Raw genomic sequence first — 16,992 nt, 5'->3', positions numbered from 1 at the left:
CTCAGCTACGTAGTCAAGCAAGTCTTTTGCGAGCTCTATTCGAAATCGTTTTGAAAAAGATTCAGGTCTTTAAGTACGGGTCTAATATTGACGTCGTTTTTTGCAAAAGATTCAGAGTTTTGCATGAGTCTAACATTGACACGCATGATACCCAAAATAAAGGTTGTCAAAAAAGTCTTGCGGTATTTTCGCTAGTTGGCGCTGAAAGCGCGTAGTTCTAGTTTTATTCGTCGCATCGGGTCATGCTATACCTTTTTGGAAAGCTCATTTCACGCGCTAACACGTGTTGGATTGATTGTCGTTTCTTTTAAGTCGTTCGTGAGTTATAGCGTCGCAAACAGGGAGCAAAATAAAGAGAAAATACGGCATATTTTACAGTACTACTACGATAAAGGCAAAAATGCATCTCAAGCCGCCAATAAAATTTGTGCAGTTTATGGACCCGATACAGTTTCCATTTCCACCGCACAACGATGGTTTCAACGTTTTCGTTCTAGTGTAGAGGTGGTCGAAGTTGCGCCACGCTCCGGAAGGCCTTCCGTCGTCGAAAATTGCGATAAAATCGCTGAATTGGTCGAAAGAGACCGGCATAGTAGCAGCCGTAGCATCTGTCAAGAGCTGGGCATGAGTCATCAAAAATTCATTTCAATTTCAAAAAAAAAAAAAAAATTCAATAAAAATACCGCAAGACTTTTTTGACAACCCATTATTAACCAAAATGTGTTGCTGAGTTGAACCATAAGAGTTGTTGTGATCAAACTTCATAGAAATATAAAAAAAAGTCGTGCCAATGTACTGCAGAAAAATAGTTTGTTTTCGATTCGGCTTCCACGTGTAGTTTAAAATGAATTACATTATATGAAACAGACCGGTTCAAATTTGATCAGGTGGTATGCGTGTTTGTTTTTACTTTAAACTAAAGATGGCGCATTTTATTATATATGATTTTTGCAAAATATTAATTACGTGGTTTCTAAAGACGAGTAATCGTTGTTTCTTGTTGCTAAAAAGCTTCTGATGAGCCGTCCGGAGCTGCCTTAAAGCTGCCAGCTATTTTTTACATCTTTAATGAATTTAATTGTGTGAACCAGCGTCGGCGAGATCCTGACAGACTTCCGTCCGCATATTTGAATATATCTACATATCGCATATCGTGTTAAACCAATTTGTTAAGACCGAAACGCTCCGAAAAAATAAAGTCAGCGCACGTCTGCGCTCATTAGCCAAGCAGCTTAAATTTGGCGCAGCACAAGCACAGTAGCTTTTAAAAGTACACAGCTACCAGAGCACACGTGCACAAATACAAGTAACCATTACAACAACAACAACAACAAAACAAGCACAAATATTTACCAGTAGCACGAAGCCGTTGTCAGCACTACAGAAAACATAAACACATGTGCATGTACTTAGTTATAATCCACATACACACACGCACACACACACACAGTTGCGCTACACGCTCGTTAAATATATATGTAATCTCGCATAACGGAAAGAAATCGTTGCCGCATATTTGCCGGAGATGAGCGAAATTATAATGGATTAAAACGGTATCCACCGTTACATGAACGTCATGTGGGGAAAATATTGTCGACAGGTGCGACCGACGCCAACACGTGGGAAATAATGAAGAAAATAAAAAAATATAATTTGAAAGCGCAACAAACTTTTGTGTGTTCTCGCGCAACAAGCGGCCCCTCGGCAGTACACAACCACACACACCACCACACACATGAGCCCCCTACGGTTGACATTAACACATCATATTGAGCAAATGCCGGTGTCTGTGTCTAATGTTAAGCTCTCCGGCAGGTGGCTGTGTGTGGCTGTGTCTAATGCCAAGTTCGCGTAAAAGTTTGTGTGTGTGTCTAATACCAAGTTCGTTCATATGTTTATGTGTATGCGTGTGTAATGCTTGTGTATGCGTGTTGTTCGTGTTGATATGTGAAAGCATTTATTTCGCGTCGTAAACGATTTCTTCTTATTGTAATGATTCACTTTTCACTTCAGCCCCGCTGCCTGGCTCATGACATAACCGCCTACTAAGGCATATACATGTCGGCTACAATAATCATAAAAATAATAATAAGTATAACGATGGAACGCATACAATTGCTGACAAGCCTGAAATGCGCCGAAATTCGTGCTTTCATTTGTGTCACATGTGGTTTTGGTTATTTTCGTTAAAATGAGGTATTAAATTGCAGCGGAAATTTTTCGGGCATATTTTGTCTATATTACTTATGTATTAATTGCTGCAAGCAAGCCAAAAATTATTCAAGGTGAAAATATTTTAAAATGGAAAAATACTTTTTTAACTTATTAAATTTTTCAAAGCTTTTGGAGGGAGTGCAAAAAAAAATAAGCGAAATGTGTATACTTATGAGCGTGGCTTGGTATAAGAGTTGGGATAATTAATTATATGTTTGTTTTATTTTATGTGTACTTAGCTGAAGCAGAAGAGTTAGCTCTATCCTTAAAAGTTTTCTGGATGTATGCTAAATTTTGTATTATATGAACAGCTTATAACATAAGGGTATGTACATATATAATAAACGCCTGGTTATACCATTTGATCAAATTTGACTCGGATTGGTCCATTTCAACTACAAACGGAAGACAAATCGTTAAATGTGTGTTTTTGAGGGTTATACCCTCTGATCAAATTCGACTCGGATTGGTCTATTTCAACTACAAACGGAAGCCAAATCCTTAAATGTGCTTTTTTATGGTTATACCACATGATCAAATTTGACTCGGATTGGTTCGAAACAAAAGTATTTGAGTGACATGCAGAGAAGGTCGTGAAGTCATCAATCAAACAAACAAACGGAAACCAAATCGTTAAATGTGTTTTTTTATAGGTTGTACCATCTGATCAAATTTGACTCGGATTGGTCAATTTCAACTATATATGGAAACCAAATTGGTAAATGGGTTTTTTTTAATGGTTATACCATCTGATCAAATTTGACTCGGATTGGTCAGAAACACAAGTATTTGAGTGACATTCAGAGGCGATCGTGAAGTCATCAATAACTTGCATCACGCGAGTTGTCCATTCATCTCTCTTAATGACGAAAACATAGAAAAAGTATTTGGAAACAATCGTGTTGGCGGCAGGGAGATAGCAGAGGAGTTCATGTGGATTAACTCAAAAAATTTGGGTTAATGTTTAGGGTATAAAGCATGTATATGCCGGACTCGCACTAAAATTCATGGTAAGGCGCATGGAAAGCATAAAGCATATTAAAGGGCAGCTATTATATGCAACAGTGGCGCCGTTAGAATAAAGTCAAGTCAGACATCAAACCTGTTTACGTTTATGCCAACAGACTTATATGTAAATAACTCGCGCTAAAAGTCAGCTCTTAGATTTTGAGATAATCCTTTTTATCAGATGGTAATGGGGTGTATACTGGGGATACTAACGCATAAGTAACCCATTTCTCCTCAAGCAAGTTGATTTTTTAGTCCAGATAATTGATAAATTCGGTGCCCAATAAGCTGTCCCTTTTTCAGAGAAGAGTAAGAAAAAAACGCATTTCGATAGAGACCGAGAGATAAGTATCTATACGGATGGGTCCAAATTAGAAGATTAAGTGGAAGGTGGTGTCTTTTCAGCAAAATTAGATACCAAAATCGCCTGCTGTCTACATACCAGACCACTGTTTCCCTCTTTAAGGCTTTATAAAATACGTATTTGAGTTTATATTATAGCGAACTACTCTTTACTTATTTGTTATGAAATATATGTACTAAATTTCTATATCTAAAATCACCCTAATACTCACCTGTGCTTGTAAGAGCTAAGATTTTGGTAAAATTCGTTCAAATGTGACCTTCATGGCGAAACCCTCATTGTTTAAATGCTTGCCAACGGCGGCGCACGCTTGATTGCTTTGCAGCTTCTCTTGCTATGGTGAGCTGGTGTTTTTCAAGCTGCACAATAACGGTAAGGGGCGCACCTTATATATTGCCATAACATTTGGCTTTCTAATCTGTGGCGTTTCCATTGTAATAAGGATAGCATTACATACTTACATAATATTTAGATTGGCGTGAGTTAAAAAGTCGCGCATAACTTCCATGGACAATCTTTATAATGAGAAATTCACCTGTTTACATGATAAATCCACATAAAATAAGGGAATATGTGTATGGTTGTGAGTGGTGCATATACTTAACTGAAAGTATTTGCTTTAAACTTTTCACAGAAAAAAAACAAAAATAACAAAATATTGCTTTGATGTTGTTCTTTTCAAAGAAAGTTTTTGTAAAAGCTAATAATATGCCTTAATTATTCCGTGCAAGAACGTACATATATACGTATTAATGAGAAAAATGTTTTTATTTCTTGAGGCCAATTTCATATTGTAACGGTTTAGGCAACTAATTGTGGTTTCGTTTCATACTTGCGAGCACTTATTAAATACAGTCTCAAGGAAATCAGAAATATTCGTTAACCACAAAAATTTATTCTAAATTAAGGACATTTGTTCATTCATTATAATACAATTTTTGTATCCTGAGCAGGGTAAAAAACACTCGGAAATCTTAATTAACGATGGCTAATAATATATAAATATAATATAAAAGAATTTGTCTCAAATTTTTTATTTCTAATAATCTTCAAGCAAGTGTTTGAGAGATGTTCCTCGCCAGTCCGTTCGAAAGATTTTGGTGGATATTTTGGGTATGAAACGTGTTCTTGCTTAACTCGTCCCGATAAAGCTGAATTTTGTTTTAAACGAGTACCCTGAACGTCTCTTTAGACATGTTTGATTGTGCGAATTTCGATCCCACATTCATGAAGAGCTTCGGTAGTTACAGATGAGACCGAAACCAAAAAGCTACACCAAAGCCGTTTAAAAATCAAGGTAATTCTCATTGCTTTTTTTGATATTCGAGGTTTGGTGCATTATGAATTTGTTCTGGAGGGCTAGACAGTCAATAACGAATTCTATTTGGCCGTATTGAAGCGTTTGCGTGAGAACATCCATCGAATACGCCCGAAATTGTGGAAGAATAATTCATGGATTTTACACGAAGATAATGCACCATCGCATCGAGTCGCGATTTTGACCGAATTTAAAGCCAAAAACACAATGATTACTATAGATCAATCAACGCATTCACCAAATTGCCGCTTCGTGAAACCCGTTTTCAGTCGATCGAAGAGATAAAACAAACTTCGCTGAAAAAGCTGACGGCCATCCCAAAAAGTGCTAATGTAAAGAGTTTCAAGGACTGGAAAAATCATTGGCATATGTATATTACACCTGGTAGGGATTATTTTAAAGGCAAACAAAATAAATACCCATGAAAAAGTAATTAAATATTTTGCGTTTTATTTTTAATTTGAGGGTACTTCGTCACAATTTATAAGGCAGGAATCCGACTGGAATATTATAAAAGACAAAAGCTAAAAGATTTCAGACCTATAAGCCTCACTTCCTTCATGCTGAAGTTTTTAGAAAAGCTAATGGATATACACCTAAGATCAATCCTGGAGTAAACTTTATCGAGTGTAATAACATGCATATGTAAAGGGTCGGTCAACCAAAACTGCCCTACCAGAGCTGATTAATGTAATTGAAAAGTCACTATATCACAAACGTATAAGGGGCTTTCAACAATATATACATAAGCATGATTATTGAGTCCCTGACACATGGCAGCATAGGCGACATGGTATGCAGATGGATACGATCAATGCTTATGAACAGAAGGATTATAGCACTCCTCAAGGGGGTGTTCTTTCCCCGCTTTTATGGGTGGTGGCGCTGAACGGAATACTACTTCAAAGTAAAGTAAAGCAATAGCATAGGTATGTCGTCTGGTGGCAGGTTGTGTTGTTGGTATCGGGAATGTTTCCTTCCACAATCAGTGAGATTATGGAAAGAGCCCTTTCATTTTTCATTTTCAATTTCTTAATTATTTTCACTCATTTTTGAACAGCTGTACCCTTTCTTTCAACTTCCTCGAATTTAATTTTTTTTTTTGGTTCAATTTTTTTGGTTAATATGGTATATATATATATAAATGGTATGACACAATGTGATTAGTAGCACTGGAGATATACGACTGCAACGACATCTATTGACAAAATACGAAAAGACTTTTTCGACTACCCAATATTTATATTAACAAACTTCAGTCAACATATTTCCTCAGATACGCTGTAATTTTGTGCCTGAAACTGAAGTTAGTCCTTCCTTATAACATGATTTTTTTGCTTTTAACTTCATTATTTAATTTCCTGCTAAGTTCAAAGAAACTCCCTAATTGGGCTAATTGTTTTTTGCTTAAAATTTTTTTCTTTTTGTTTAAGCAAAACTCATTTTCTTTAAAAATAATTATTTTTTTCTCTTTTTCACATACCATCAAATTTTAATTAACTGCAACTGCAATGACGGTTATCATCAGTATGCGTGTAGAATCAATAAATTGCGAAAAGGAAATCGCTAGTTATAAATTATTGCCGCACCACATGTCCGATATGAGAATTGTTCGCCGGCAACTTCATCGTTCATTGGCTTGGCTTCAAAGCGTTTGCGTTGCTGCTGGCTGCGCTGCTGTAATCGGAGCAAAAGCGAAGCCCTTTCAAAGCACCAAATTGCCGCCGGGTTGTTATTAATGATTCCCACTTTGGCTGCTGAAACTTTGCTGGTAAATAATTTAATTGAAGTAAATATGTGTGTGTTGGCACGCACGCATGAGTTTGTTGCGTAGCTCCTTGTGGCGGAAAGCGGAAAGTTTATAGGTGTTTGCAATTTCCACAAGGAAGTAAGTGCGCTTCTAAACAACACAAAGTTTGCCGATGTTACTGGATAAGTGGCAAATAATGCGAAATAATTTTGTACACATATTTATGGTGTTTATTGTTTGCGGAAGTTCTTACTTGATAACAGCGGAGACTGAATAGGTTGAGCATGCTTGCGATTGATTTTATGAAATGTGCATTTAAAAATGAATTTTCGTATTCTCCCTTTTAAGTTAGGTCATAAACTATACACCGCTTACGCGGTTATAGTAGCGTTCAAGTCGTTCTTCTTTTCGCTGCTTGGCGCCAATAGAGTTTCCAAGTTTAGCCAGGTTCCTCTCCACCTGGTCTTTCCAACGGAATGGAGGTCTTTCTCTTCCTGTGCTTCCGTCGCCAATAACGCGTCGAATACTCTCTGAGCTGCAGTGTCTTTATCCATTCGGAGGACATGACCAAGCCATCGTAGCTGCTGTCTATTAATTCACCAAACTATGGGTCTCTCTTCTACCGAATTTGCGCCCCTTAATAAGGCCACTGTAGTAAATGACAGAAGGACCTACTCATTTCAGCAATTGTCCCGTCCTTCGCCCTTTTTGGGCGGCGGTGATGTCACCCTTTACTTTTACGAGGACATCAACCAGCTGGGCAGCGGCACCTTTTCAATTAAGGGACCGTACATTCCAGGTGCATGCCCTTAAATCGTAAAAAAGAGGAATATTTGCAGAAGTAAATAAAACTCTTATAAAAGCGTTGGATAAGCCACACTCTTAAGAAGACTCCACACAGCATTACGAGAGTGTCGCTTTAGGGAAACTCGCAACGAAGCAAAAATCGTTCACGACAAAAGTTAACATAAAGAAGGCTGCTGCAAAAACCACCTATGCAAAGACCTCAACCATATATGATGCAATCTATTCTCGAAGTCGGCCACACTAGAAACTTGTTCCATATAGTTACTATTACCAATCGTGAATAAAAATTTTTCGGCCTCTGCTGAGCTACGGTACTCGTGAATGATGATAGAATGCCATATAAAGCAGTAAAAAGCTTTATTTTTTTTCACAAATTGATAATTCGCTGAATGTGCATTTTTTTTAATTTTTTAACTTTGCGCCAAAATGTAGGCAACATTATTTTAGAATACGCCAGTGTGAAGACTACAGTGATGATGACAGTTCTAAATCTCTGTGAAAGAACTGCAGTCCTTGTAATTTTTTGGTATTTTGGTATTCGGGAATATAGTTCAGCAGTAAACGCGGCAGATATAAAATATTAAAACTAAATCGTAGCATACAATTGGGGTTGGCGTTAATCAACTGTGCAAATTACTGAAAAATTTTTGTAAAAATCATTCAGGAAGACAAGTGATCTTAAGAGATTCAAGAACTGCCATATCATCCAGAAAAAACAACGGTTTGGCGTGAATTGTGGGCCGGTGGTTTCATCGATCCATATTTCTTCCAATATGATGTCGATGAGAACCTAGCCGTCAGCGGTGACCGTTATAACGGCATGATAACCGACTATTTGATGCCTGAAATATGAAGCTCGTGATCTCGGCGATATTTGGTCTTAACAAGACGACGCCACTTCACACACATCGCAACAATAAATGGATTTATTGCGAGAACACTGCGATGAGCAGATAATTTCAAGTTATGGGTCGGTCGATTGGCCATCAAGATCGTGTGATATCACACCGTGAGACTTTTTTCTGTGGGAATATGTAAAGTCTAAAGTCTATGCGGACAATCACGCTTCGATTCACGCCTTAGAGCAAAATATCACCCGTGTCATTCGCCAGTTAACAGTAGAAATGCTCAACGAGTCATCAAAAATTGGACTCAACGGATGGACCATCTGAGACGTAGGCGCAACCAATATTATAAGGATTATCTTCAAAAAATAACTACCAAAGAATGTTCTTTCGAATGATAGTAAACATTCCTTATTCACATAGAAGATTCTGTGTTTCTTTTTCAAAAACGTAGGGAACCTCGAAATATATCATCCGTTATATAGTATATAGTTGTATCCTAGTTAAATGACTTATGTACTTTTTTCGCATATTTCAATGGTTATTGACTGTACGTACGTACAGTACAATTATTTTCTTATTAAAAACGTTCAGTTTCTTGTACATTTTCTATAGAACTAGCAGCAATTAAGTGCTGATTTTTCTTACACTTAGATTAATAATACCTTAATGCTGGAGTACCAATTAGCTGCTCAGGATAATGGTTTTCAGTTGAAAAGTTCGTGAGAATTGCTCACAGTGTATGTAGTTTGTGTGGGTATGCACGTATCTTACGTATTTCTATTGCAAAGTAATACTACTCTGCAACTAATTGTTCAATTTTAGCACTTTTCTTTCTCTATCCCGCTCTCTCACTTTCATCAGCTAAAGCATTAATCTAACAAAGCAGGTAACCTTACAATACTTCCTGGGATACCTTAGAATTTCCGCCAACTATTGTGTTTTGCACTAATTAATACTTTTTGTTAAAAAACTTGAAATTGTATTGTGAAAGAGAGATTTATTGTAAGCTATTACATGAGAAAAATTAACGAAATGAGTTTAATAAGACACTTTCAGCGAGATAAGCTTATTACTAGTTTATGCTTTGATGGTGAATACTGTGCTGTTACTATATGAGTGGGTGGACAGCAGAGAGGATAACAAAATTTAATTATTTTTTAGTTTTATATTCTTTTTAATAACTCAATTGATATTAAAGACAAAGTGAGTGAGAGAGTTTCAAATTAATTTTCGTATGTGAATTTCAACGTATGAGCATAGCTGAATCTCTGCAACCAATCTCAAATCATATAATCAAAAAAATATATAAAATATTTCACTTCTTCCCATTGTTTCCTTTTCCATAATTTTTCATGCATTTGTATGCAAATTAATTACTGCTGTCCTTCGCTGCGGTCGGCCATTGCATCAGATATATCAGCGCACATCACATCAGCTGATATTGAACTTACAGCCTTTTTTCCATTTTCCATGCAATTTGTGGGGATTTTAATGATAGATTACGTAGGCGTTGTCCATCACAATAAACCGTTATTTGCATTTTCGCAGCATGTCAAACTGGTTTTTAGGCCGGTAAATGTGTTAGGTGAGTTTTATGGGCATGTCTAATATATTGAATACTTAACGGTAAATGTGGGCGTATATATTTGTTTCATTCATTGATTCGGCGCCATCAATCAGTTGTTTGATAGCACAGATTATTGGCTTTGTACGGGTCATTTGGCGTAATTGGAAATTGGATTTCTGCTCGCTGAGGTGTGAGTATGGCTGTGAGTTTGTGTTAGCTCTCGTAAACAGCTAAAATTATCAGATGTAACAGTGATTTTGATTTTTCCATCTAAAGTGGCTAATTTATATGCGTGCAACAAAACACTTTTTATGGAAAGCAATAATGAAGGTGTTATTAATATGGTTTATTTAATTAAATACAAAGATAGGATGCCATTAGTAAGGAGTGACAAAAAATGTTTGGCTGAGTAACTGTGTGTAGAATGAGTGATTTTTCTTATATTCTCGATATACAAAAAAATATAAAAAAAACTTTATAGAGATGTATGTAGAATAATCTCTATTTTATTTTGGTCAAACATATTTTTCAGGTGTCAACCCTGATTATTAGTATTTTCAAAAACATTTGTTTTAAATATATTATTTCATGATTTTAAATTCATAATTATTTTATGGTCAAAAATATTTGTCAGGTCGTAACCTTGTTTATTATTATTTTCAAAAAAATTTGTTTAAAAATTTATTATTTCATTACCTGTATGTAATAATGGAAAATTAAAAAAAAAAACAATTTTATAAATAAGTTAAAGGATGGCAACACTATAAATAAAACTAAAAATCAAATTTTTCTAAGCCGAAATATTTTTAAATATTTTTTTGAATGTTTATTTAAACGTAGTTCGTTATATTTTGGTCAAATATATTTTTTTTAGGTGGCAACTCTGTTTATTACTATTCTCAAAAACATATGTTTCAAAATTTATTATTTCATGATTTATGTTTTAATAAACTAAAAGAGAAAAAAAAATTGTTTATAAATTGCTTAGAGGGTGGCAACACTAAAAATAAAATAAATACAAGCTATTTTTTAAACGGAAATATTTTAAATTCCTTTTTTGAATATTTATTTAAACGAAGCTCGATAGTTTCGGGTCAAAAATATTTTTATCAGTTGGCAACCCTGTTTGTTATTATTTACAAAAACATTTGCTTAAAAACTTATTACTTCAAATAAAATATAAATAAATAAATAAATAAAGTTTATAGTTTAACACATTGAAATTAGTTTATATATTACTTAGAGTGTGGCAACACTATAAATAAAAAAAAATAAATTATTTTCTAAACGGAAATATTTTTTTTAATATTTATTTAAACGTACATACATACATATGTAGCTAGTTCGAAAATTTTCAATATTTGTATATAAATTGATTTTGTGTTAGTTGGCACCTCTCTTTTAAAAGTTTTCAAAGTAAAAATATTAAGTATTTTCCTCATGTACCTTGTGATTTTCTCTAGAAAAACATGTGGCCATATTTTTTATATTTATTTGTTGTTGTTCTTGCAAAAAAATTTAAATACACGCTGTTTACAATTTTTCTTATAAAATAGGTGGCAACTCCGCACAAATTGAAACCCGGAAAACATCATTTTATTGCATTTTTGCGAGGTTTCTTTAATGTATATGTACATATGTAAATACTGATATTTTAAAATTGTTTTTATAAAATAGGTGGCAACTCCATACAAAATAATAGCCAAAACAGCATTTTGAGAAAGTAAACGCATTTTCGCCAACAATAAACTGTAGCGCAACAAATTCATAAGTGATATACATATATACATTTGTATTTGTTTATATATTTTTTTTGATACAATGGCAACATTGTCATTATTTTTGTATATTTGTGTAAGACACGATGTTGCTGAAAAATTTATACATATATTACGCCCAACTTATAATTTTCACTTTTAATCCAGTTTTAAGTAATTTAAAAATAAATATTTTTATGAATGTGGCAACTCTATAAAATTTCAATGAATAACTAAATTACTTTACTGCGAACGCTCCAATTAAGCTTTTGAAACTATTGCAGACTGCATATAAATACATTTTTTAACTAGGTGGCAACACTTAAAAAATGATAGGAAAACTGAAGTGTGAAAAACTATGTTAGAAATGTATTGTTATTTAATGTTTGATTCAATTAAGCTTTTGAAACTATTGCAGACTGCATAAAAATACATTTTTTAACTAGGTGGCAACACTTAAAAAATGATAGGAAAACTGAAGTATGAAAAACTATGTTAGAAATGTATTGTTATTTAATGTTTGATTCAATTTATAACTTTTATTGAGACAGATTTTTCTGAAAGAGTGGCAACCCTTATACAATTTCTGATTTGAAAGAGATTAGCAATAAATCTGATATGGTTTTGTGTCACCAAAAATAAAAAAATTAAATTAAAAGCAATTCTGTTCTATCGATTTCAGTTTTGATGTAAAATATTTTTTTGGAATTCTTAACTTAATCCTTTAAATACTTAAACTCATTTTGATGTGCAAGGCAAAAACAGTCAAAAGAGAGAGCGTTACTTTTATTATAAGTCGCGTTCGCCGAAAGTGCCAAATTCATGATTAATACAAACGCTGCTGGTGCTAAAAGATAACAGACATGCAAAAGGCTTGTTTATTTATGCGTAACAAAGTGTAGGCCAAATATGAAATTAAGGTGACCGTAGCCGAAAAGCAATTACTAACACGCGCGAACCTGTTGTTGACGCATTGCGCATATGTGGGTGTGCATGTGCGTGAGTAACGGTGCCCTTATATTTACATTGCCGAAATACTCACCTTGCGCTGTTAACTCAATGGCGCCATTCTCTTTGCTGAACACTTCAAGTATTTGTGTTTGTGTGGGTGAACGGGCAATTTGGGCAATGAACGCATGAATTTCTGGCCCATTTTGTACCCAATAAATATGTGCAGATGAATATAAATTAATGAATTCAGGGACTGGAAACGGACAGGCGGATACTTAAATTTCTGCGTGAACTTCAAAGGGAAGGTTATTTGAATACACTGTTTAATGAATATGTGTAGATGAAATGAGTTTTATATGCGTGTGTAGAATTGACTGTTAAGTGGGTTTTGTGGCAGTTTAATGGAATTGCAGGTGATTCTGCCGTTATTTAGATTAAAAGAGCGTTCTCGTATGTGCAATTTCATTTTTTAATTGTTATGACAGTTTACGAAGAAGACGGTGTTGCGTAGCGGAAATTAGGTGAAAGGGGCGTTTTTCAAATTAAAGTTTTTCAACGAATGATTTCAGAAGACTTTGGGTGGGAGTATAATTTTCTTGTATATTTATGAAATCAGAATTTTTATTTTTTTTTATTAATAAAACAAAATAAAGTAAAATAAAATAAAAAATGAAAATAAAAATAAAAATAATGAAATAAAATAAATAAAAATAAAAGGTAAACATAAAAAATGAAATTTATTAATTGGTCTCAATTAGAAAAAATCCAAAGAGAATCAAGGTCGTGTATTGCGTATGAGTAATCTAAAGTCATTGAGTTAAAAGTTCCAATATGGTTATTGTACGTATGGTGCGTATGAGTGATATAACTACCGGATAATATATAAAATAAAATAAAATAAAACAAAATAAAAATTAAACTTAATAAAGTGAAGGCGTATATGGCGACTGAGTAACCCAAAGTCGTTGAGTTAAAAGTTTCCAATATGGTCATAGGTCATTGTGATATGGGTGTGCAATGTGATATGCCAGCATATTTCGTAAACTATTCATGTTTTGACATGAATCTTTCCGAGAATACAAAAGCAACTGTAAAAAACTGTTGCTGCAAAGCTGCGCGTGCTACTGAACACTTCGTTTGCTCTCAGTGTGCCAAAAAGTTTATAGTAGTGCGGTCACCATTATTTCAACGGGCGTTTCGACAAAGGATTATTCAGAGTTTAATTCATATTTTAGAATTCTAGTAATTTTTTCTTGATCTTTCGTTAATATAATTAACCGTAATTCAGGTAATTTTTAGCCGAAATAAATATTTTTTTGTGAAACAAATATTTTATTATTTCAAACTCGAGTTTGGCTAATGTGATATAGTCAATGTTGTCCATTGTGATATAGTATATCATATTAAACAAACATAATATCATACAACGTATCTTGTAGGTAAAAGTAATACTCTTCTTAAATTATAGTTTTTCGCAATGCCGAAGAAAGGGGAAATTCGTAAGTGGAATGCAGAAAACATGAAAAAAGCCATACAGGCTGTAAGAGCCGAAAAGATGGGAATACTTCTGGCATCGAAAACGTATGGTGTCCCATTTGCAACCTTGCAAAGAGCTGCCCGCAGCGATAAAACAATCGACGAAATATTAGCTATTCCATTGGGACGTAGGCCGGTTTTTAACCGAGATGTTGAATTAGAGCTGGTAAGATATTTGAGAGAAATGGAGGCAAAGTTTTGGGGGCTCACTCGAAGTGATGTGCGTTCGCTTGCATTTCAATTAGCAAAGCGAAATAATATTGAGAACCCATTTTCCATAATCAGGGAATGCGCCGGAAAAGATTGGTTGCGTAGCTTTCTAAATAGACATAAAACGGAAATAAGTTTACGCTCTGCCACAGGTACCTCAATCGAGAGAATCAAAGGATTTAATGTGGAAAATGTGAGCAAGTTCTATAATTTATTGGAGCAGGAGTTTGAGAAGCATAAATTTTCTGCAACTAGAATATGGAATGTTGATGAGACAGGAGTGTCTATCGTGCAAAGTAAGCAGCCAAAAATTTTAGCAGCAAAAGGCAAAAGGCAAATTGGTTGCATGACTTCAGCAGAAAGAGGATCTCTCATAACAGTTATAAGCTGCATGAGCGCAGGAGGAGCCTTTGTTCCACCATTTTTCATTTTTCCAAGAAAAAATCCCTCTCCGCTTTTAATGAAACATGCTCCCCCTGGTTCCGATTCTGCTTGTCACATATCGGGATGGATACAAATACCAATATTTACCGCGTGGTTTGATCACTTTTTGCGATTCACTAATCCATCAAAGGAGAACCCAATCTTGCTTATTTTAGATGGCCACTACAGTCATACGCGAAATGTTGATGTTTTGGATAAGGCTCGTCAAAATGGCGTCATTATCTTATCATTGCCACCTCATTGTACACACAAAATGCAACCCTTAGATAAAGCATTTATGGGTCCTCTTAAAACATATTACAATGACGAAATAAGACGATTTATGCGAGAGCAAGGCCGAAAGGTGACACAATTTGATGTAGTTGAGCTGTTTTCAAAGGCTTATCTGAAAGTTCAAACGGCACAGATAGCAATTAATGGGTTCAAATGCACTGGTATCTATCCCTTTGATAAAAATATTTTCCAGGAAAGTGATTTTATGGAGCAACGCCAAGAAAATCCGCTGAAAGATACTCAACCTATAGAAGATATATTTTTAGAAGAACCAGTGGCCAGCACAAGTAGGGCAGCGATGAAAAATTTCGTCACACCTTGGCAGATATCCCCACCACCTAAGCTAAAACTGTCTACCAGCTCCAGAGGCAAACGATCAGAATCGACAGTGTTAACAACATCACCATATAAAGCGCTTTTGGAGGAAAGCATCAGAAATGTTGAAAAGCGCAAGGAAAAAGGAAATGTAAAAGACATACCGCATTCACGTAAAACCAAAACACAACGGGCAACCAAAACTAGGGAAACTTCTTCGAGCGAGTCGGAAAAAAGCTTGCATCTTCCCAGTTCAGATGAGGAATGTTGGGCGGAAACACCACCTAGTAAGGATACTGCGTGCGCTTTTTGCAACAAAAACTTTGAGACGGATAAAGAAAGTATTGCTTGGGTACCATGTTTGCTATGCGACTTAGTTTGGGCACATAGCAAATGTCTCCCTAAGCGTCAAGCAATATTTGTTTGCGAGTCCTGCCAAACATTTTAAAATTAAAAACAGTACACATTTTTTTGAATCCTTGATTGTTTCTATGTACATACTTGAATAGTCATGTTTTTTTTTTATTCTTAATGAATTATATTACAACAATACAAAATGTCGCTTTTTTGTTTTTAATAAATGTATTATTTAGCAATTCGTTCTTATTTTATTTTTTTTAAGGAAAGCTTATAGGTAATGTGATATAGTATATCACTTTACCTGACATAGTATATCACATTACCCATACATTTTGGCGAAGTCGCTTTTTCGACCATCTATAGTTTAATTGAGTTATCTTTCAAAGTACTTGAGATACCGAAATATCCCTTTGAGATATATTGCGCAATGAAGCAAGGAATAGTATTGCATAATTTTTTTTTGTAAGTATTAGTTTATGAAATATATATAAGCTTATTAATAGTAGAAAAACAAATATTTATTTAATTTTTTTAATATTTATACCCATATCACAATACCCAAACTTACATAATTTTTCGTATATCATTAACAATTTGGTTTCAGCTACACAAATGGATTCTGTTTCCTTTATTTTACCCAACACTGTATGTAGTTACAGAATTATGTTAACTGCGATAACAAACAAGTAACACAAGAAGCCAATTTCCAGAGTTGTATTCGCCTGGTCAGTTAACAAACTCAGCTGGCGGCAAACTCAGTGGGCGTGAAGATTTATGAAACAAACTGTTGCTGCTGCAGGCTGATTTACATGTAACTTTCACAAAAGCATTTTTATAGTTATTGGTATCACTGGTAAAGTAAAAAATTAAGGGTACTTGTTTAATGCCGCTATGGAAAATTTATATTGCTAAGTTGGAATGCAATATTACTGTTAACTTTTTTTGCATAAATTTATCAAAAAAAAAAAAAAGAAAAATTTAAAAGCTTCATTCTTCATGAACTGTTTATAACCAAACTATATATTAATGTCTTGCGACTTGCTTGATGAATCATACCAAATCAAATAAAAAAAATTTTATGCAGAGACACTTGATAAATAATACTTTTCACTAATTATTATTTTATAAATCACATAATTATGAGATCTCTTATAATTTCAGAAAATCAACGCTGAAAGCAATTCTCCAATAACTTGTAATGACAGACGGTAAAATCCAAAATCTAAATGAGTCCTTTCTAATAGTTGCCCATAAAATTCCTTACATTAGC

At 34.5% G+C, this 16,992-nt stretch overlaps 1 protein-coding gene across 1 annotated transcript; it reads left to right on the top strand.

Moving 5' to 3' along the window:
- Window positions 1–13,619: 13,619 nt before the first annotated feature.
- Window positions 13,620–16,169, top strand: LOC126763641 (uncharacterized). The gene is made up of 2 exons (XM_050481347.1): window positions 13,620–13,872; window positions 14,053–16,169. The coding sequence occupies exon 2, from the start codon at window positions 14,062–14,064 to the stop codon at window positions 15,808–15,810; it is 1,749 nt and encodes a 582-aa protein (XP_050337304.1). The 5' UTR covers window positions 13,620–13,872; window positions 14,053–14,061; the 3' UTR covers window positions 15,811–16,169.
- The last annotated feature ends 823 nt before the right edge of the window (window positions 16,170–16,992 follow it).

Source organism: Bactrocera neohumeralis, chromosome 6 (genome assembly GCF_024586455.1).
Source record: "Bactrocera neohumeralis isolate Rockhampton chromosome 6, APGP_CSIRO_Bneo_wtdbg2-racon-allhic-juicebox.fasta_v2, whole genome shotgun sequence".
NCBI lineage: Eukaryota > Metazoa > Arthropoda > Insecta > Diptera > Tephritidae > Bactrocera > Bactrocera neohumeralis.
This window is presented reverse-complemented; position numbering and strand designations above follow the sequence as displayed.